Raw genomic sequence first — 21,078 nt, 5'->3', positions numbered from 1 at the left:
GCCTGCGATGCTATGCTAGGTATACAACCACTCCTTACATAAAGAGCTTGCTGCCGTGGTACTTTGTCTCGTCAGAGTATGTCTCGGTCTGTACAGTCTTCTCGGTAGATCGCTCAGGGAAACCCTTGAACGACTTGGCATAAGTAGCGACCGAATGAGCAATAAGCTGTGGGTATTGTTAGTGTTACGCTTCCAAAACATGTGATAAATGACTTACCTTTGTGTTCACCTCCCAGGCAGTGTAGTTGACGTTGGTCAGATCGTCGCCGATTTGGTGGTAGTTCTTATCGTACCATTCGCCAGCTTCTCCACCAAACATCTCAGCCTCTCGCTCAGTCTTGACACCCTCGGCACCAGTAGCGATACCACCAGCAGGAATACCACCACGGATAAAACCGTCGTAGTCACTGCGGCCATCAAAGGGGATGAAAGTGTAGTTGAGGCCCTGCTCCTCGTACCAGTCAACGTAAAGGTTGCGCAACTCCTCAGATCCCTTGGGGTTGGCAGCATTGGTAGCGTTGTAGATCTGGTAAGCAAAGTTGGGACTGGCCATCATGTCGTAGTCCATGAAGAGGCGAATCTTCTGGTTCTCTTCCTCGGAAAGAACCGAGACGTAGTGGTCGGATCCGAGGAGACCTTCCTCCTCGGCGGCCCACCAGGCAAAGCGGACGCAGTTGTTGACGCGGTACTTGGTCAGCTGGACAGCAACCTCAAGCACAGAGATGCTGCCGGAACCGTCATCATTGATACCAGGACCCTCTGCAACGCTGTCACTGTGGCCGCCAAGCATGACACAGTTCTCAGGGTCACCACCACGGGTCTGGGCGATGATGTTGGTGGTCTGGATGGTCTTGACCTCGGCGTCGATGTAGGCAATAGCATCAACCTCCTCGCCATCCTTGATCTTCTTGGCAACAGCCTTGCCCTCATCACCACCGAGACCAAAGGAAGCGATGTGATCAGGAGAAGGAGTTCCCAGAGTTCCGTGCACCTCACCCTTCTCGTAGTTGTATACAACAGCCGCAACAGCACCCGCCTTGCCAGCGTTGGCAGACTTTGTTCCAAAGGGGCAAGTTCCGCGGAGGATGAACGCGATGTTTCCCTTGACATCCTTGGGATAATCGGACTCGTCGCATCCCTCGTTGTTCACAAGAACAAGCTTTCCATGGACAGGCTCTTTATTCTTCGTAGGAGGAGTCAAGGCCAAAGGCGAAGCTTCCTTGGGAACATCATTGCCGAGAACAAGTCGCGACTCGAAAACGTTACCCGAAACGGCAGGGAACTGCTGGTTTGAGACGGAATAGTATCCGCCCAGCTTGGCCAATTCAGCGTGAATGTACGACAGCGTGCCGAGATGGCCTGTCAATCAGTCAGTCATGATCATGATAACACCGCCGATTTCGGAGAAACTTACCCTCGCTACCGATGACACGAGTAGGATGACCATACTCGTCCTCTCCATTCTTAGCAATCTCGTAAAGATCCTTTGCTCGCGCCTCGAGATTCTCGGGCTTGATGCTCTTTTGAAGGGCTTTGGTGTCTACCATGGGTAGATCATCGCTGAAGGGATTCCATGAGAGCTTTGGGACTTGGAGGTTGAGAGGAATCTGAAGAGCTGAGACGGCAGTCGCGGCTGCGATTAAGCAGACGCCCTTTGTTGTCATATTGATGGATGATGATGAGAATGATGGACAAGAGAGGGAGGTTGTAAGAGGGAGAAAGTATGAGGCAGGGTCTCATACAAGAGCAGGTGATACAAGCTTGTGACGTGATGATCTTTGAGCTACTGGAGCTTAGCTTGGTTGCCCTGCCAGGAACCCGAGGCATTGCTTATCTTTGGCCTGGTCTTAGCTGCGCGCAAGGGCTCTTTCCCCATCCTGTCCCCGCGCCCTATCTTGATTGGTGTCTTGGCGGTCATCTACCCTGCACTTTGTGTCTTGTCATTGATGGATTGAAAGGTGCCATACAAGCAGGATGAGTCAACGATTAGGTAGGTGTATCATTAAATGATGAGACGCCTGTTTATTTGGATATTATCAATCAACTTGAAATTCTCCTCTGACTCTGTGGTCTGGCAATGAGGATTGTTGCAGCCTTTCGCATTCAACCCATATGTTGAAGCAAAAGTGAACCAACAGGAACACATGGAGCGAGATCCAATAGATGACACACAAAGTACACCACAGAAACATGGACTGGTCGTACATTTTACTATTAAAATGTATGTGTATAATCGCCGAGCGAAATTGAGTACGTTCCTAAGATCTATGCATACACCATGAGTGGTACACGCAGACATTGTTCCTCGCCTACCGACACTAAGTAAAGCAAACACCAAATGAACAAACCATTGTCCACACAACAAGCCCAATAAGAACACTGCACTTCTCACTCGCAACTGCTATACTCCAATTGGTCATGAATCTTACACCCTCATCTTGGCGACAAACCGTCAGCTCACTCAGCTCACCAAACATAGGGTGCTGACATGCTGACGCTGATGAGAATCACTTAAAACAACTCAATTCCCAGGTAAATAACTCTGATATCAAGCTTAAGTCTACTGTATCTATCTACCTCAACTCGTCACCGCTCACTACAATGCATCCCGCTTACACACTATATATCGGTCTTGAAGCCCGTGTGGCCGAGTGGAAGAGCGATATGTACGCTGCCATGAACAACGCGTTTGCTTTGCCGGCTGATGCGCAAGTTCAGGTAAGATGATGGATTAAAGAGGTAGAGGAGGTATGCTTACGATGTGTAGGTTGATGAGAAGAAACCGCTTATTGTTGAGAAGAGAGTGGAGGAAGGACGGGAGGGATTGAAGGAATGGACGGAGAAGAAATAACGACGACATTTGGGCTGGCAATATGAGAATAAACAATGATCTGGTTCCTGGCCACATTACTATGAATAACTGAGTTGAGCAAGGGTCATGAGTTCACATTAATACATGATTACCAAGGTAGGAAATCCTGAAAGAACAGCAGCCCTCCCATTCGCTATACACATGCAGTATATCAGACCACTTCTCAAACCAACATTTCTAGTATTTTACTCAAACAGGTCTATCTATCCATTCAAGGAATGCTCATCTTGACATGATCAACCTTCTTCGTAGCCCGCCCCCCAAATCCCCACCCAATCTGATGCGCAAGCTGAATCTCAATATCCAAATCATCAGCCCAAGCCCAAACCAAACCCGGGTTCTTCTGGAACATTCGTCCCGCAGCAATAAGATCAATTGCTACATCCCCGTCATCCTTTCCACCAGAGATAATCTCTTCGGCGACAGTACCAGTCTTGATACTACCTACCGCGGAGACCAACATCTTGTCGCCGACTACCTTCTTGATATGCTTAGCAAACTTGACCTGATATCCAGGTCCGCCTTGAACCTTTTGAGAAGGATGGTTACCGCCGGATGAGACGTCAATAACGTCTACACCACGTTCAGCGAATAACTCAGCGAGCTTGGCGGCTTGGTCGACGGTCCAGCTTTCGCCGGTGTAGTCGGGGTTGGTATCTAACCAATCCGAAGCACTGATCCTCACGAAAAGAGGCATACTCTCCGGAATTACAGCCCTGACTTCCTCAACGAGCTCCAGCGCAAGACGGGTACGGTTCTCGAACGAACCGCCATACTGATCCGTACGCTTGTTAACAGCAGGTGTGAGGAATGAAGAAACAAGATATCCATGCGCGAAATGAAGTTCAATGACATCAAAGCCGGCTTCAACAGCGCGATTAGCAGCTTTCACGAAATCTTTCTTTAGTTGGTTGATTTCGGGAATGCTCATGCTGCGAGGCGTGGGGTGGTGCTCGTTGAAGGGTTCCGTGCTGGGACCGTATACATCATTGGGCCAGCCGTTTACTTCCTCGGTGGCGGTCGCGCCGGCGCTCAGCCAGGGTGCTACGCAGGAAGCTTTGCGGCCTGCGTGGGCTAGTTGGATTGCGATGTTTGTGTTTTGGCTGTGCGCAAAGTCGACGTTTTTGCGGAGTGTGTCGATGTGGGCGTCTAGCCAAATACCAGCGTCCCTGATCCATCAGTATGATACCATAATTTTAAGGTAAGTACTTACTCAGGTGTAATACGACCATTGGCTTGAACAGCAGTAGCTTCAACCATCATAAGACCAGGCTGCAAACGTTAGTCCAACCTCATACCAACGCCATAACGCCACTTACACCGCGCTGCGCCATGCCTCCGTAATGGGTGATGTGCCAAGGCGTCATGAAACCTTCATGGCAAGAGTACTGACACATAGGGCTGACCCAGATTCTGTTCTGCATGGTAACACCCCGAATCTTGAGGGGTTGGAAGAGTCTAGGCACGGGTCTTCCATCGCTGGGCTTAATGGCGAGACCAGGTGGGGGATCTTGTTCGGGGGTGAAGAAGGGAACGCCCTTTGCTGCCTTGTTGGGGATGGGATGGCTGCATTTTTCGGTCTTTGCTGGTGCGGGTGTTTCCGGTCTTGAGACGGGGATGCCGTGGTGAGGATGGGCGATACGCTTGGTGAGGTAGGCTGCCATGGTGTTGAGTTTATCACGATGAGTTGGTATCACGGTGGGTTAATCTTCAAAGCATGTCACGACACGGCAATAGCATTTATATATCAATCATTATGGGTCAATGACGTGGGTGATTAGAAATGTTGACGGTCAAATAACGGCATGGAGATCTCCATCGCATGGCGCGGATCTCTGCGAGGCGCATTCCATGTCCATATCCGTCGGCATTGAAAACGGAGTCGGCATTGTCTTGTAAAACATTGAAGCATTTATAATAAATAACGTTGCCCAGCTGGTGGGTCGACTATCTATACGGAACTAGACCCATAAACTGATCTAACCTGATGTTCTGCTCTGCTCTGCCGCAAATAAACTAAACTTGTACAATTATAAATCCCGCTCGCCTCATAAAATACAGTACATATATACTCGGTCCGACTCCCCACGTTATCATGGGTCAAGCAACCTGCTGTTCACTCTTCGTAGCCTTCCGCTTCTTCGGTGGCCCGAGTCTTGTTCTGTTGTCGGAGCAATCTTTCCAATTAATCCAATGCTGTGTCTCTTTCGTCCCCTGTCAAGCTCCTCTGCCTCTTCCGTATCTGTCTTGAGGGCTCCAAAGCTCTTGCGACTTCTGACCCGGCGTTCATCATCAGGATCCAAGAATCGGTGAATGGTGCGATGATCCAAGATTCTCTCTTCCTTGTCATGGGGTCCCGCCTTGTCCGTCTTGGGCCAGATATATCCGTAAAGCTTGGAATGTCGTTCGCATCGAGGACATGAAGCTCGTGTAAAGTATGCATTCTGTTGTACAAAGTAACCGTCGCAGATGGTACACTGGATCCAGGCCATCTCAGGTTCTGATAAGAGTAGCGGTGTAAGGAGGTAATCGCCCGGTATCCGCACTCGTGATGGGGGTGTGTCTTCCTTGTAGACACGACGTTGGCTCTTCTTTCGCTTTGGCTGTTCTTCATCAGCAGCCTGGCCCTCCTCGACTGTCTCAATGCTAGTCGCAACAGGTGCAACTGGCTCAACAGGTGGTGGTACCACTGTTGCTTCCTTCAACTTCTTCGACTCAGTTTCGCTTTCGGTTTCGGACTCCAGTGGAGCGTTCAAAATAGCTTGAATAGACATAGTATCCAAACTGCTTCGGTTGCTCCCTGTCTTCTGCTGTGGTGATCGCGAACCCTCAGTGCTCTGCGGAGATACTGGTGCGATCCTGCTTTGATCATTGTTCTGCTTGTTTGCGCCCTTCAATGGTGTTTGCATGGGCTCTGGCGTTTCCTTCTCAGGCGAAGTGACATCAGTCTCGACAACACCGCTTGACGATTCACTAGCCGTCACGGATGTGCCGCGAGATGAAGAATCGGAGACAATCGGTTGAACTTCGAGTTTCTGTCGCTTGGCGGGTGTCTTGGGAGGTGTTGCTAGAACATCGTGTGTTCTCTTGCGACTGGACTGTTCGACGGATGGAGATCTGGCAGATGATGAATCGCGGGCCAGAAGTGACCCTCTCGAGTTCGCCTTCGTAATTCGTGGTCGCCTGTCCGGGTTGGCCGATGGTGTTCGTGAAGACCCAGAAATACTGTCATCTCTTCGTCGTCGTCGAAATGAGTAACCATCTGACTTGCTCTGCTCAATACTGGTCTGCACAGGCGCTGTGCCCTCCGCAGGCTCCCAAGAATTCCTCAAAAGATCCTCGCAAGTCTTGCACAAGCACTCGCAGTTGCTCTCGCCAAAGTAGTTGTCTCCGTACGTAACCGTAATTTCCTCTCCTGCTTCAATCGCCCTCGTTGCGATAATCTCGATTCCGGCATGGCTCGTCCTCATAAGTTTGGCGTTTGCATCGCAATCGTGGTTCGCAAATCGTGCAGGTCCCATAAACAAGCTGGTGCATTTGCTTCGCGAGCTGACAACAATGCTGAAGTCCTTCTTCTGAGATGAAATGGCCTTTTCTTCCTCTGGTGTAATGACGACTTGAACTCCGGATAGGTACTTGATAGCCTCATTGCGCCGAATGGCTCGTCTAGCGGTCACCGCTGCCTCGTGGCTAACAATCGTATATCGGTTCGTCGAGCTGACCTCCCAGGGACAATCGGGTAGATAAATCTGCACATAGCGTCTGAGATGCTTTCGGAAATCCTCCTTTTCCTTATCGGTTTTCAAGCCATTGTGAAATCTTTTGAGTCCGTTTGTCGTCAGCAATCGCTTCTCCGCACTATCCAGATCCTTCTTCAGAACCACCTCCTCTTGTAGAATCTTTGTAATTTCCTCCTCCCTTACACCTCTCGAGGGGTGATAAGATGTGCGGTTCTTAGGAACTGTTGTCCAATAAAAGACCTGGCTGTGTTAGAGTCGCATTGCCTTCTCAGTCATAAACCACTCACATGATCAACCAGTGCGTCAGTGAGAATGTCATCATATGCTGACACTTGAGCCAATGTCATGCGAGGCTTCGGCTTCTTGCTGGTCGCAGTCTGTGGAGGAGGCATTTTGCCAAAATTCGAACTGTTCTTCCAAGCACTCCTGCTCTTGATCCTGCCGTCGTAGATAAAAGGAGCGTACGTGTCCCTTGAGACTAGCTGTAAAAGTCCGAGCGAAAAAAAGAGCGGAGATGTCGATCCTTGGCTCACTGAATCACAGCCTCGTCAAGACGACAGTCGAAGCTATCCAGCTTCTGATGAGCAAAGATGTCGGGGACCAAAGAGAGAAGATCGAAAGTCAATTGCTGCTGTTGTCCAATTCAGTTCATCCGTGCCGCAACGTCATAGCCTTAGTGGAGATTTTCAGTAAGGACCGATGAGAGAAACAGACGAGGCTTAGTCGTACGAAGATGAGAGAATGGTGTTGAAGCAAATGAACCTTCTCAAGGAATCGGGCTTGAAGGAGGGAAGTGGAATGACATGTTAGTCGCCCGCTTGCTATCGACGTTAGGGGTTGCTTTGTTCCCTCCTTCCCTGAATCAAGGCCGGTTTGGGGGCATTGGCCAGGCGACGGGTGGGGCTGTGTCTCTTGAAGTGAGATGTTTAATCAATCAAATGTGGCTCAGTTTCAGCTGTGGCTGAAGCACGTGATGCTAGTCGAAAAGTTCAGTTGGGCACATTGACGATATCCCCAGTTGAACCGTGGTGAGAGTAGAGCTATCGACCCTCCGCGTGCGGATACACAGTCAAGATGATTCAATTAAAGGTGAGCCCCTGTATGTAATACTTATGATTCTAGGTGCTGACCATGACAGACAATGCTTAACTGCATCGACAACTCGGGCGCTGCCCTTGTTGAATGCGTCTTGGTCGTCGGCCAAAAGCGACATGCCCGAATCGGTACGACACGATAACTACCCACGAACGAACCTCAACATAACTAACATCTCCAGGTGACCGTCTTGTCGTCGTCGTCCAGGAGCAGCGTGGTAGCTCCTCCGGTGGTATGGCCGGTATGTCAGCCGCCAACAAGGTCAAGCGAGGAGACATCCGCCACGCCGTCGTCGTCCGAACCCGATACCCTACACAACGCCGAGACGGATCAGTAGTCAAGTTCGACGACAACGCCTGCGTTCTGTTGAACAAGTCTGGCGACCCCGTTGGCTCACGTATCAACGGTGCTGTTGGCGCAGAGCTGAAGCGCAAGAAGTGGAGCAAGATTCTTTCAATGGCGCCTATGCAGGCTTAAACAAATTACAATGCGAATTTACGAAACAAGAAGAGTGTGAGGATGGGCGGTGTTGTAAAATACAGGATAGATCGGGGTGACGGTTGGCTGACAACAGCCGTGTACGAGTGGAATACTGTACAATTATGAATACTATACTCGGGCATATGCGAGGCGTTGATGCGAGAATAAAAACACCTTTCAGCTCTGAACATTTCACATTATTGCAACATATCACAAGACGATTCTAAAAATTCCAGAAAGGACTGCCATGTGCAGCCAGATTGATTCAATCTCCTCCTCTAAGTAACATCTACTGCTATGCAGTTTAATACAGGGCCATAGTAAAATACAGGATCTGGTTCCTTTCTAAAATCCCCGGCGCCAATGACAGAAACCTTGTCATAACCTTGCTAAACGCCTTGCCAAATACAAATGATAATGCGAGCATCCTCCACATCTTGCACAGCGACGTGTCGGTGCTGGGTATCGATACAAAGTTCTCCCTCAAGTGAAAATGTGACCGCATTCGCAGCAGACGTAGAACAGTTTCTGACAAGATTGTTAGAACGACAAATGATTGTTGGCATGTTTGGACAAACTTACCATGCCAGTTTCAGCGCTTCGCTGCTGAGATTGGAAGAAGACAGCTTCGGTGTGCTGGCAACTAGGGCAGGTCTTTGTAGATCGCGGGAGCTGCAGCGCGCAAAAGAAAATAAAGTCAGCCAGCAGTCTTTAAGCGTATGACAAGCGGGTTCCAAGGAAGACGCGAGCCACCAGTGCTCCAACTGCTGTTTCCAACTGTCATTTCACGGTTGGCGGTCTGGTGCCTGCCACCGGAGTATAATACCGAAAAAGCCCGAGCATGTGCCAGCCAGCCCAATGTAATAGTTCATGCCAATAATGTCGTCATATTCATGGTCGTCGTGATGCATTTGATGATCGTGCGAGAGGCTCATGATTCGGAAAGCATGGAGATCTCTTCGAGAAACTCTTCGCTCACGTCGGAGAGGAAGTCATCAGACTCGTTGTTTGTGTAAGAGTCCTCGTCCATCATCTCCTCATCGTACTCGGCATAAGGATCCTCCCATGGCAGGGTGAACTGGCACATGCCTGAGATGGGCTTCTCGATCTTGTTCAAAGAGGCAACCATATGGCAATCGGGCTTGCCGCAGGAGGTGCAGTAAATGACTCCGCCACAACCATGGCAGAGAATAGGTGGAAGGTCACTAACCGTTGGATCGGAGCCAACATCCTGGGTGACACCGGCGGTCTCACCAGCCGAGGTGTTGAGGACATTGCGGAAAACGCAGGTAGACTTGGCGTCCTCGGTGTACTGGCAGGTTCGGCAGGTAAACTGGAGCTTGTGAGCATCCTGATCCTCCTTGGGATAGAGCATGTTGGAGCATTCGGAGCAGAATCGGAAAGTAATCTGCTCGAGCTTCTTGTCGGCTTCGGCACCCTCGTAAGAGGTGGTAGATTGGGGAGTGGCCATTATATCGGTCGCGGTGTGGGTTGTTTTGGGTGGTGGTTCGAGGTTGAACAGGATGATTGCTTGCTTAGAGAAGATGCAAAAAGCAAATGCAAAAACTGAAATACTCGTATATTTCAAGCCGGGAGAAAAGGCGAATGTTCGCGCGTAAGGTTCGAGGCGGAAATGTTGATGAAGGAAGAAGAAAGAAGGGGAGAAATGATGAAAGACGATCTCTTGAGAAAATAGTCCAGGAGGCAGGTAGTGGGAGGGGCTCGCTATGGCAGCTGTTTTCCGTGTCCCACTTTTCCTTTCAGGTGGTTGAATTTGGATGGCCAGACAGAGAGACAGTGCTTGCCTGGTTTTTGGCTTTTGTGTGTGCAGTTGGGCAGAGATAGGGATTGGGTTGATTGAAGTTACAGTTCAACCAGAGTTTGTAGTGAATAAATATTGGTTGTGATTGACGAGGGTTGTTTGAGGGTTTGTTTGTGAACAGAGATTCAGTGTCAAAATTACAAAGGAAGAAAAGACGGAACAGAGATAGAGCTATGGCGGCTAGTCGGGTTTTGTATGGTGGTATGGAAAATCAGCATGACTGAAGTGACTGTGAGCGAAACCAAGGCACAAAGGTTATTCTACAGCTACTACGAAGTTTCATCCCATCAGTGGCCTCGTGTGGGCGGTCACACCCGCGTAAGTGGGCATTTCTCTTGCAGCGCCTTGCTTGCTGACGAGGGTGTCAGAAGAATTGGCCAAAGCCCAAGAGAGAATATAATTCAGTCACTTTTGTCTGCATACAGTCCACTTATTTTGACGCCCTTAGCCTTGGGAATTTTCTGATACCCTTCTAGCCCAGCTATTCTCATGCAAGTGGCAAGGCAAAAACACTGGGGACGTGGTGTTTCTGACAAGGTTTATTTGCGGTGACTCACGAATCAACAAGTACACAGCTCTTGATTTGATACTGGGCGGTGATGCCTTGGGATCATTTCATCTCAAGGCAGCGAGAACGTGCGTGAAATTACATTCAAGATGTTGCTTGATTGGCTCATCTCGCCAGATGCTACTCCGTAGGCCTACGAAACACAAGGCTGGGATGTCCTCAGGGTGTCAGAAGAATTGGCCCCAGGGACCATAAGAGACGAAATAATCTGGACATCTTATGCCAGCTTAGGCTATCGTCTAGGCTACATTATTTCTGTACCCTAAGCCTTGGAGGATTATTCTTCTAACACCCACCTCGGCTGGGAAGTTCACATCATCACTTGTGCGTTAATCAGGCACGATGCAACATCTGTCACGATAACAACTAAAGCTATAGCGATATGCACAATGGAATGGCCCCTATTGATCAGCGAACATGAAAGCGGATGCAGGAACACGCTTTCCACCACCTCAAACAATGTGAGGTGCAGACAAGTGATCAATATGTGGCACATGGAGGGCTGGCTGAGGTCCACGAGACCATCACGATCGCACCAAGGCGGGATATGAGACACGATCAACGAAAAAGGCCTCACGCATGCCCACGTGTATTAATTACGTAGATCCATCAATTACTGTGAATCTCTGTTAGGGGTAATACGGGTTCCCCGTCTGATAGGCTTTCGATAAAGTAGCCAAAGTCCCATTCAAGAGCGGGCTGGGCTGGTTAGATCTCGGTAAACTTACACAGGAATATTCTAAATTTGAGCCTCAGCTTCTGTACGTCACTAGAGCGGTGTTGTTTGTTCAGCTAAAACAACAGCCCACTTACACGATAGAAAGTCCTGTTCTGTCTCAAACTACTGTAAGCTTACACAAACGGTGAGTGAGTCGAGAACAATGCGAGAAAATGAAGGTTTATTACGAGCAACCATTGATTGCCTTACGGATGGTAAGCCGCCACTGACTTGAAATCTAGCGAATTCGAGATCAATGGTGCCTGAGCCTCCTAACGGCAACGGACGGGCTGACTTACACGAGCATCAAAAGTGCAAAGCCCCAATCACAGCCCCAAACCAGTAATACCTCACACATAATCGACATCTGCCTTCTCAATCCACTTCTCAGCGGCCATCAAGATCTGTCAAACATTTCCTTTCACCGCTCCCATAGTCCAAGCTTTTATAGTGTTTTTTTCGCATTTGCTTATTTCCTGTTTCTAGATCTACGCACAGGTAGAATCTCATCAGCTAGACTATTGGTCCAGCTATTAAAACCAGGGCAGCACCACGTAGCGTTTAACTTCGGGACAAGGTTCAGGGCTAGAGGGAGAGTGACAGGCCTGCGTATCATTCGGGATTGACAGGTCAATGCAGCATAATACGTGCTGCAGGATGATACGTACTGCAGGTATGTGCTGTTCATCATTTTCAGACATTCTCGTTTACCCGAATAGAAGGGTGGAGAGAAAAGACTGGACGATTTTGCAGCTGAGAAGAGATCCCATGGATAATGGAATAGACCCGCAATGGTCTTGCTGGTGTTTGAAGCATGGGAAAGCCGCAAACCACCATCGGGAACCACGATGTGTGCACTCTTCAAGGTATTTTAGATACAAACAGCGACCTTCGATCTCGGCTCCAGCTTCAAACACTGAATTATTCCGTTTGATGGATGCCACGGAGATTCCCCCAGGCACGGAAAAACCATTCAGCTCAACTGTGCCACGAGTCCGGTGACGATAGAACCCCTTGTTGAAGCACCCACTAGACGACCCCATGACCTCCTACCCGGTAAGCCAGTCTCTTCATTGGGTAAAACTCAGAAAGTTCCAGAGACTCTCACAGAAAGGCGTCTTGGTTCAAGGGGGAGGTTGTATCGCTGCAGGGTAAATTGTTCTCTGAGCCTATCATTACCTTCCATTTAGTGGATGAAGGGACACCCCGCGTCCAAACCCCGCGCGCGGTTGCCATGCGGCGTTGCTGAGGGCGGGGGTTCACCAATCCCAGTACAGTTATAGCGCTGGAACCTTTCTGATGGACGGCACGTCATTGTTCCAGTAACGAGAAACACAAGGACCCAGATCAGCTTTCAGCTCCAGCTTACCTCCATCTTGAACTTTTCACCCCATCCAAGCTGTATCAAACTCCTCTTATATACACAACATAGACATAATGGTAAGCATCGCGATTCTAGAGCTTCTTGCATTGACTAACTTTTGCGACGACAGGCTGACACCGGTCTTCCTCCTGGTTGGGAGGTCCGTCACTCCAACTCCAAGAACCTTCCTTACTACTTCAACTCGGCCGAGAAGTTGTCGCGATGGGAGCCCCCTTCTGGCACCGACACCGAGAAGCTCAAGCATTACATGGCGACTAACCATTCTGCTGGTTCGCGCCCTGGTGCTGTTCCTGGTGTTCCTGAGGGCAAGATCCGCGCTGCTCATCTTCTCGTCAAGCACCGCGATAGTCGACGACCCAGCAGCTGGAGAGAGGTATGCACCACGTTGCACCTACAAGTACAAGTACCTGACTAATGCAACAATCACAGGCCGAGATTACTCGTTCCAAGGAGGAAGCTCTCGAGATCCTCAAGGAGCACGAGGCTAAGATCAAGTCTGGCAGCATCAGCCTTGGCGAGCTTGCTCTTACCGAGTCCGACTGCTCGTCCGCTCGCAAGCGTGGAGATCTGGGATACTTTGGCAAGGGAGATATGCAGAGAGAGTTTGAAGAGGCTTCCTTTGCTCTTTCGCCTGGCCAGATGAGTGAAATTGTGGAGACGGCCAGCGGTCTGCACTTGATTGAGCGGTAAGTTTTCCTCCTCTGATTCCCAATTTTTGGAGTTTTGCTGATGATGTTTTCTAGTCTGGAATAATGCAAAAAAAGTATATAAATTGTAAATTGACGAAGCAGAGCGTGTGTTCCTCGCCCGACACTTTTCCTTGAGCCCCGTGACGCATACGTATAAAAGAACAATGGCATTGGGAATGAACAAGTTTCTTCTTTTTAATTACTCTGCCAAATCTAATTTTCTACAGTACCCATCCACAACTGGTTTGCCCGTTCTATCCGTCTCAAGTATAACTCTAAACAAACCAGCCATATTCAACGCGAGACATTGTCTATCCAAAATCTAAAGCCCCGTCTGTCTTTACCCGGCCAAAGACAAAACGACTCCCTTGAAGGGTTCTACCGTTGTGAGAACTACCGTCATGACTCCCGAGACTGTCATCGCGAGAGCAGCGTACGGGGCAGCGCGACTTTTTGTTTCGTAAAGATACGACACGCCCATGGCTGCGCCGTTGATGCCGACGGTTATACCGGCGGAGATGGTGAATGGGTCGTCGCCGCTTGCTAGGTCTTGCTGAGCTGTTTTGAGAAGGGGTCGGAAACTCAGACGTGAAGCTCGGCTTTCTGACTCTGGGAGGGAGCGGGTGGAATTGTCTTCTCGTTTGACGCCCAACTTGTCCAGCACGAAGGGGTAGCAGAGTTGACCGAGGATTCCGTTGCTGACTACCAGGGCAGCGTTGACACCGAGATTTCCACCCAGTGCTGCCATTGCAGGCTTGGCAAGTGCCAGTGTTGTACTTCGTGCGGCGAATGCTAACGCTTCAGGAGGATCAAGTCCGATGAAGCTTCCTGCCATGACTGATACAAAGACGTTGCCCGCTGCAGCGGCTGTCGCTATCAAGACTGTCAAGAACCCAGCTAAGCTGAACAGTTGACGCTGGCACTCGTATAATTTGAAGCCCCAGATCAGAATCCCGCACTCAAGGATCGAAAGCGCAGCGTCACCGGCGCCGAACCAAGGTGTTCGGTCATCCGAAAGGGGTGTGCCTGTCGCGACGGAAGTCCAAAGCACGTAAAGCGGAGTGCCGCTGCTAAAGTCCGTAAGCACTTCAGGCAGATTGTCAAAGCCATATGCACCAGCTTTGGCCCGGGTGTATGCCGTCATCAAAAGAGTCGTGAACAAGACAGGATTCATAAGCGTGACGATCGCGTTCTTGAGTTTGGGCATATCCGGGCATAAGCTGGATGTCTTGACTTCGCGTTGGAGGCGTAGCGTGAGTGCCCATATGAACCACAAGACGCACCCGTCGAGAATGCGGTCTTCGTTGGCAGCTGCAGCGATTGGTGCGCCGACGATAAATATGCCCATGAATGAGGCGAGTAGGGGGAAGTTGGATGTCCAGAAGTACCATATCGGGGATACGTCGATGGGGTCTTTGAGGGCGACTGATGACCTTTGGCTGACTGTTGTAGAGGGCGCAATGTCGTGTTCGGGGACAGTGTCTTCGGGTGCTGTTCTGTTCTGAACCTTCACGCGACGATCACCCATGGGTTGAGGAGTGTGTTCAAGGGATGAATCTGAGAGCCAGCTGATTTCGACCCGTGGTGGGATTGTCGTTTGAGGTTGAGGGAGACAGAAGTCGTCGGGATCTTCTCCTGTCCATCTTGCTGCGACGGTCATGACGAGCAGCGCCAGTGCAAAGACCATGACCCAAGACGCAAGATTAGTCACAACTGCAAGGAGTCAACACATGCTTCGGGCTCTTCTGGAAAGAGTACGCACCAAAGTTGCCGATTATACATGCAATGTCGCGGCCACCGAGGATGTCGCCTTCGTTAAGCATGACCAGAGGAATAGGAAATCCCAAACCCAAATGGACATTGATGAAGTCTACCTGCATACCAGTCAGTCCTGCAACCCCAACAGCCACTTCATCCATACCTTTGACTTGATATACCGTCGATACACATCATCAACACCAGCAAAGCACAAATAAGCCAAAGCCATACAACAAAAAGTCAAAACCATGCCAAAGATGGACGAAAAGAATTCAAGCTCGACAGGAGCCAAAGCCCTACTGAGACCCCAAATGATGAGCTCGCTCATGAGGTAGATGACGACAACCCAGCCAAACTCGAGGACATTGGTGGTGATGTAGGTGAGTCGCTTCTTCCAGAGTGATGGCGACATGTCTCGGGTGGATTGAAACAGTGAGGATGGTGATTTGAGACAGCGGGAGATGTTGGTTCTTGAGGTGGACATGGTGTTACTGAGCTGGAGGAGTGGTTTGGGGAGACGGAGAGGGAAAGAGGTCGTTATGGACACCCTTTCGCAACTGAACTTGCGAGAGGGTGAGGATGGTTAAAAAGGATTCGAGGATTGGGAGGGAGATTGGAGAGATTGTGGGAGTGACGGGACCGTTGCGGATAGCTTCTGGCAGCTGGCAGACGGCTGCACTGCAGTGAATGCCACATCCACTCCAACCTAATACTCCATTTACAGTGGTTTACGGCAGCTACTTAATTGATAGTGGAGAGCGAGTTTTCTATCTGTTGAATTGTAAAGGGAAATAAAATGTAGGGACCCGAGTATCTACAATCTAGATCGGACTCTTCACAGAAATTGTTTGCGTCTGACGGGAGCGGGAAATCCTCCCGTGTCGAGATTTGATAGCTCCCACCCGTCATTTCTTTTTCTAGACCGTCGGGCTGTATGTCTTTTCTAAGGGCTTGTTTGACATGAAACGTCATGAAAGACGGAAATAGTTTTTGTAAGTTGAGACACGACTTAATCCCCCGTGGGGTTGGGCTGAGACTAGAGAGATGTAATATGGTACGAGATGGGCGAGTACTTGGTGACGCCCTTCTGGGTTACTACATGAAAGATGTGAGACGGGAGGATGAGGGGTGTTTGAGGTGTGATATTGTGTTTGGTAGTTTTCTCTTTTGATGTCTCTAATCTCCGATGGCAATATAGTCTACCAGATACCAATATTGACGTCGGGTCGTGGAGATATCTTCAGCATCATGGCCACAGCAGAACATAACCAAGCCTCAACCCCTACATTAACCTCTTCTGCAAGGAGAAAATGCGCAACCGTTAGATACGATCTCATCTACTGCAATCTTCTCCAATGATCATAGTCCCAATTGACAATCAACGTCCAGAGTAACCTGCAAGATGCGCTGTAGATGTTACTCCAAGTGCTGTGACCCCGCTGTAAAGTACATGCCACTAAAAAAGTGCACCTAAATACAGGGGTCCTTCGTTTGACCGCCCAATGTCTCGGATCTTGGGCCGACGTCTTTAAACGGTTCTCTTTTTATTTGTTTTGTTTCCAATGTGAGGTTATCTCCAACATCCTTTTTTCATCATACAAACGTCGCGACACGACACACTGCAGATATTCTCAACAAATGATTGAGGATTACTCTGATTGCGGTCGGTCATTAGTCCAATCTGAGTTTTGGACCCCTGAGACTTGAGGCTTATCGTTACGCCGTCTCATCGTACCCAGCACTACCAATTATCCAGACAAAAGTGGTTGCTCTCAAGAAGTCTTGTTTGTAACATCAAAGACCGCTTACCTGGAAAATACAAACGAAACGAAACGTCTACTGTTCAACGTTACCTTGAAAAACGCCACTTCGCTATTCCACAGGCCCAAAATGGATTTCAACCCCAGGGATCGCGCAGAAGCCCTGCTGCTCAAGGCTGCCCGCGCGCACGGCATCCCCGCCACAAAACAAGACGTGCACAACGCCCTATCCGACACGGCCTTCCTGGAGTGGGCGAATCTGCATCTGGCGACAGACCATCTCCTCACGGGTGATGAGCTGGCACTGTGAGCCTGTAACCCGGTTGTCCTTGTTTGTAATACTGACGAAAGGATCTAGGTATACCGCGCTTGACAAGAGTGGTCAGGTCGATCGACTTGCAGAACTGCATGATTTGGGAGAGGTGCAGGCGGTGAATGAAGATGATATTCGTGCGGCTATTGAGGAGCTGAATAGATCTACGGGGGAGATTAATAAGCAGACGGAGACGTTGAAGCAGCAACAGGATGCTCTTGCGAGACTTGTCAAGAAACGAGATGAGGCTGAGCAGGCGAGGAGGGATTTGGAAGAGGAGCGTCTTAATAAGACGAAGCATGCGCTGAAGAAGCTGGTTTTCGAGGTAACACACACCCTTTTGTGAAGTGGAACGGTTCTAATTGTGTACAGGTTGACGGAGAGGCGCAGAGTCTTGAGTATCGTGTTGCCGATCTGGAGCAAATTGCCAAACAGTCTCGCGATAATGTGAAAAAGACGGTTGATGGTGTTTTTCAATCTGATGATAAGCTTCTGTCTAGTTTGCAGAAGTTGGGTTGGGAACTTGATCAACAGGATCCTGAGGAGGAGAAGTCGATTGAGAAGTTGCGGGAGACTTGCATGAGGTATGTTAGTCCCCTATCTTCCTTTGATGAGATTGATGTTGACTCTTGTAGATTGATCAAGACTACTGTCGAGACCCTTCGCACAAGATTGGACAGGATTTATCTTGAAGCTATCCTTGCAGCAGAGCGTTCAGGAGATGTCAAGGACGCTACTCAAGACGACGTCAAAGCTCTCGAAGAAGAACTCGAGTCACTTTACTCGGAGATTCTACCCGTTGCGCAAATGTCCACTGAGCAAGAATATCTCGAACCAGCACTCAAGTCAACAGATGCTCAAAGCGGACAAAGTCTGCACCGCTCAGCCGTGGCAGTAACATACGTATGTCGACCTTCACCATCTCACTTAGTATTTCTCACTAACACATCTAGGTCAACGAATGTCTCGATCATCTCGTAGACAAAATTACACTCCTTACAGACCGCGTCGAAACACTCAAGTCCCACAACGCAGCAGCATCATCAATCATCGCCACCGCAAAAGCAGAATCATCCGCATCTTTATCCCCAGAGAAGAAAAAGTCTCTTCGCGCTGCTATGCCTGCATCACCTATTCGCAATCCCTCTCCAATCCGCATGCGTGCAAACACAGACGTAAACCGTCGCAACAACAAAAACCGTCGTCGTTCGTCTGGCATCTTGGACGAGCCCGCCATAGAAGCTCTTCTACGCGATCTAACTTTGTCACTTCCCGACTCCGAAGATGCATCTATCCAAGACCAAGTATCCGCGCTGAACAAAGCGTTTAAAGATCGCTCGGGTAAAACGATGGATGTGACGAGGGGTGCGCAGGAGAGTTTTGAGGCTAGTGTCACGGCGAGACTTGATGATGCGCGGTTGGCGATTCAGTTGCTGAGGGATAGTGTGCTCGCGGAGAGTCCGTTTGGGGAGGTTTTGATGGTTGATCCTGAGTTTGAGGGGTCGGTTGTGCAGTTGGGACGGGATGTGGAGGGTGTCAAGGAGAGGTTGGATGGGGTTGTTGAGAAGAAGGCTTTGGCGAAGAGTGTGAAGAAGGATGAGTTTGTGCAGAGGTGGGCGTAGGGATAGTCACTTGAAAGGGGTGTGTTCATGTTCAAGGTATATATTTATCTACACATGCAACCAAGCATGATCAATAAACATAGGCTGCGAAAAAATACTATCCAAAGAATACTGTTCCAGCCCCTCGTATAAATCTCCCGCTTCAGCAAGTGCCTCACTCATACTCGGTCTCTCCGTTCTCCGTTCCGGAACAGGGTGAACGAACGTTGTCTGTACACTAACTGTTGTTTTAGATGCACCCTGATCTCCACTCGGTGCTACCGCGTCCATGATATCTGAGTCGATGAGTTGCCAGATTTTTGAGGGTTGGAAACTTATCATGTTGTTGTCGTGGGCTTGGCTGGACATTGTTTGCAGTTGATGAAGAAGTTCGCGCTGGTAGTGTTAGTACTCAGATGGATAGGACATGAACAGTTTGGGGTATACCTTTTGGATGTTTCTGGGAGAAGGATCGGGCATTGTTTCCAAAAAGTCAATGCACTTTCTATAATTCTCTTTCGATGTTTCTGATACTTTTGTATCACGCGCATACTGGAATAACCAAGGAATCGTAGCAGTCGCAGCAACCATATCCCCAATCAACGGATCATAAACCATTAATCCACGATCCATACACGTCTGAACCAACCGCGTGACCCACGCTGAATGGAACATGGCTTGATCAACAGTCTGTTGAAGAAACAACCTCGGCTGCGACGGTCGATTTGCGCGGCGTAGAGTAACGAGGTGAATAAAAGGATGATTCAACAGCGCCTGTGTCGCATGGGCTGTTATCTGGAATAATAACCAAGGCGCCCAATATTCTCTATGTCGTTCGAACTCCTCTGGTGTTCGTTCTGAGAAACCAACGTTGCGAACAAAATGTATATGTCCAAGTCTTGACTCGAGATCATATAACGTGTTGGTTAATTGGTAGAAATTGGAGTTTGTATCAGCTGGATTATCCGCTTTTCCAATATGTAGTGCATGGAGATATGAAATAACATCTCCGCAAAACGATACCGCGCGTACAGCATGGGAGGTAATTCCAGGATCAGTTCGTAAGTCGTCGCGGATGGATTCTAGGTCTGGTGCGTACTCTTCATCACCTAGATACGCAGGTGGTGAAGGTTCCCGTGCGCTGCGCGGATATTCTGGTTTGGCGTGTGTTTGCGACAGCAGCGTAAACCGCGGTGCGAAACCCTTTTCAAGAATAAAGACACTCCAGTAACAACGTAAACTAGCGTCACCTTGAGGATTACTCGCCGATTCAGAGTATCCTGCTCCGCGTACGAGTTCAAGTCTACTCGCAGCCCCAATCGTCATCAAAGCAAGCGCTGGCCGACCTTCTAGGATATCACCTAGCGCAAGAAGACACAGCGCCTGTGAAATTTCAAGCTGTGCTGTTCCGCGCATGGCGAGTTCCAAGACCGTGTCTCGCGCGGCACGGGCGTGAGAATGGATAAGGTCAGCTTCTTTGGCGCTGCTGGCGTCGTAGGGGAGGTTTGAGAGGGCTAGTGCGAGGAAGATCCATTGGAGAAACAGGGGGAATTTCTCGATGCGTTCGCGTAGACCTTCGGGGTTGAAGAGGGGGAGGGGTTGGAAGTAGAGACGGCGGCGGTATTCTTCTACTGCGTTGTCGAGGGATGTTGGTGATGGGGTTGATGAGGACCTGGTGGTGTTAGATGGCATTTTTTGGGTAAGAGAGGAGATGTACCATGGTTCGTCGTTGATGTTGATCCTGTTTATGCGTCTCGATGTGTTCTCAACCATGGATCCCGTCCTGTTTGGCATCGACTCAGGTGTCAAGACGGAGCCATTGCTAGATGAAGGAGCCGGTGGCCTATCCGCACGCAAGTCAGTCATGACCGTAACCAATTCTTGATGTCTCTTACCCAAGAAGCTCATCAATCTCCCCAACCTGATCTCCAAAGCTAACACGACCTCTCGACCCCACCGTTCTACTCCCCGTTAGTACACACCCTCCCTTCTCACAGAATGACTCACGCTCTAGAAGTCCTCCTCTTCCTCTTAACAGTCTCTCTATTCCTCGGCAAATAAACACAATCCTGCTGCAACCGTTCACAGAAAGAACAAATCGGCCTTTCACCAGTACATTTCGTCTTTTTGCGTCTGCGTCACTTTCTTAGCTTGTATACCCCAGATTTTGAGGAGACCCATCACTTACCGACAGCCTTCACAGGCCCGCCGAACGGATGATTCGGACATGATGGATCTACAGGGGATTGTAATTTCTATTACAATGTCAAACTGGGGA

The 21,078-nt window shown here is 49.4% G+C and overlaps 10 protein-coding genes across 10 annotated transcripts; 4 read left to right on the top strand and 6 right to left on the bottom strand.

The window, feature by feature from the left end:
* Positions 1-34: 34 nt before the first annotated feature.
* FIESC28_10077 (uncharacterized protein) lies at positions 35-1,664 on the bottom strand (the record flags this gene model as incomplete). The annotated part of the gene is made up of 3 exons (XM_031164212.1): positions 35-166; positions 218-1,359; positions 1,415-1,664. 3 exons carry the CDS (start codon positions 1,662-1,664, stop codon positions 35-37), a joined length of 1,524 nt encoding a protein of 507 aa, XP_031011697.1.
* Positions 1,665-2,601: 937 nt separating this feature from the next.
* Positions 2,602-2,851, top strand: FIESC28_10076 (uncharacterized protein; the record flags this gene model as incomplete). The annotated part of the gene is made up of 2 exons (XM_031164211.1): positions 2,602-2,718; positions 2,768-2,851. The coding sequence occupies 2 exons, from the start codon at positions 2,602-2,604 to the stop codon at positions 2,849-2,851; spliced, it is 201 nt and encodes a 66-aa protein (XP_031011696.1).
* A 232-nt stretch (positions 2,852-3,083) lies between these two features.
* FIESC28_10075 (uncharacterized protein) lies at positions 3,084-4,536 on the bottom strand (the record flags this gene model as incomplete). The annotated part of the gene is made up of 3 exons (XM_031164210.1): positions 3,084-4,041; positions 4,086-4,144; positions 4,192-4,536. 3 exons carry the CDS (start codon positions 4,534-4,536, stop codon positions 3,084-3,086), a joined length of 1,362 nt encoding a protein of 453 aa, XP_031011695.1.
* A 429-nt stretch (positions 4,537-4,965) lies between these two features.
* FIESC28_10074 (uncharacterized protein) lies at positions 4,966-7,004 on the bottom strand (the record flags this gene model as incomplete). The annotated part of the gene is made up of 2 exons (XM_031164209.1): positions 4,966-6,852; positions 6,900-7,004. 2 exons carry the CDS (start codon positions 7,002-7,004, stop codon positions 4,966-4,968), a joined length of 1,992 nt encoding a protein of 663 aa, XP_031011694.1.
* A 682-nt stretch (positions 7,005-7,686) lies between these two features.
* On the top strand, positions 7,687-8,184 carry FIESC28_10073 (uncharacterized protein; the record flags this gene model as incomplete). Its single annotated transcript, XM_031164208.1, has 3 exons — positions 7,687-7,701; positions 7,751-7,835; positions 7,889-8,184. 3 exons carry the CDS (start codon positions 7,687-7,689, stop codon positions 8,182-8,184), a joined length of 396 nt encoding a protein of 131 aa, XP_031011693.1.
* A 934-nt stretch (positions 8,185-9,118) lies between these two features.
* Positions 9,119-9,658, bottom strand: FIESC28_10072 (uncharacterized protein; the record flags this gene model as incomplete). Its single annotated transcript, XM_031164207.1, has 1 exon — positions 9,119-9,658. The coding sequence occupies one exon, from the start codon at positions 9,656-9,658 to the stop codon at positions 9,119-9,121; it is 540 nt and encodes a 179-aa protein (XP_031011692.1).
* Positions 9,659-12,732: 3,074 nt separating this feature from the next.
* Positions 12,733-13,432, top strand: FIESC28_10071 (uncharacterized protein; the record flags this gene model as incomplete). Its single annotated transcript, XM_031164206.1, has 4 exons — positions 12,733-12,735; positions 12,789-13,052; positions 13,109-13,365; positions 13,423-13,432. 4 exons carry the CDS (start codon positions 12,733-12,735, stop codon positions 13,430-13,432), a joined length of 534 nt encoding a protein of 177 aa, XP_031011691.1.
* A 276-nt stretch (positions 13,433-13,708) lies between these two features.
* On the bottom strand, positions 13,709-15,610 carry FIESC28_10070 (uncharacterized protein; the record flags this gene model as incomplete). The annotated part of the gene is made up of 3 exons (XM_031164205.1): positions 13,709-15,081; positions 15,131-15,242; positions 15,290-15,610. 3 exons carry the CDS (start codon positions 15,608-15,610, stop codon positions 13,709-13,711), a joined length of 1,806 nt encoding a protein of 601 aa, XP_031011690.1.
* A 1,406-nt stretch (positions 15,611-17,016) lies between these two features.
* Positions 17,017-18,821, top strand: FIESC28_10069 (uncharacterized protein; the record flags this gene model as incomplete). Its single annotated transcript, XM_031164204.1, has 5 exons — positions 17,017-17,192; positions 17,245-17,524; positions 17,572-17,783; positions 17,835-18,102; positions 18,153-18,821. 5 exons carry the CDS (start codon positions 17,017-17,019, stop codon positions 18,819-18,821), a joined length of 1,605 nt encoding a protein of 534 aa, XP_031011689.1.
* A 384-nt stretch (positions 18,822-19,205) lies between these two features.
* On the bottom strand, positions 19,206-21,029 carry FIESC28_10068 (uncharacterized protein; the record flags this gene model as incomplete). The annotated part of the gene is made up of 3 exons (XM_031164203.1): positions 19,206-20,472; positions 20,518-20,643; positions 20,989-21,029. The coding sequence occupies 3 exons, from the start codon at positions 21,027-21,029 to the stop codon at positions 19,206-19,208; spliced, it is 1,434 nt and encodes a 477-aa protein (XP_031011688.1).
* Between the last annotated feature and the right edge of the window lie 49 nt (positions 21,030-21,078).

The sequence above is a fragment of the Fusarium coffeatum genome (assembly GCF_003316985.1).
Source record: "Fusarium coffeatum strain FIESC_28 chromosome Unknown BRIP53273_contig_284, whole genome shotgun sequence".
Lineage (NCBI taxonomy): Eukaryota > Fungi > Ascomycota > Sordariomycetes > Hypocreales > Nectriaceae > Fusarium > Fusarium coffeatum.
This window is presented reverse-complemented; position numbering and strand designations above follow the sequence as displayed.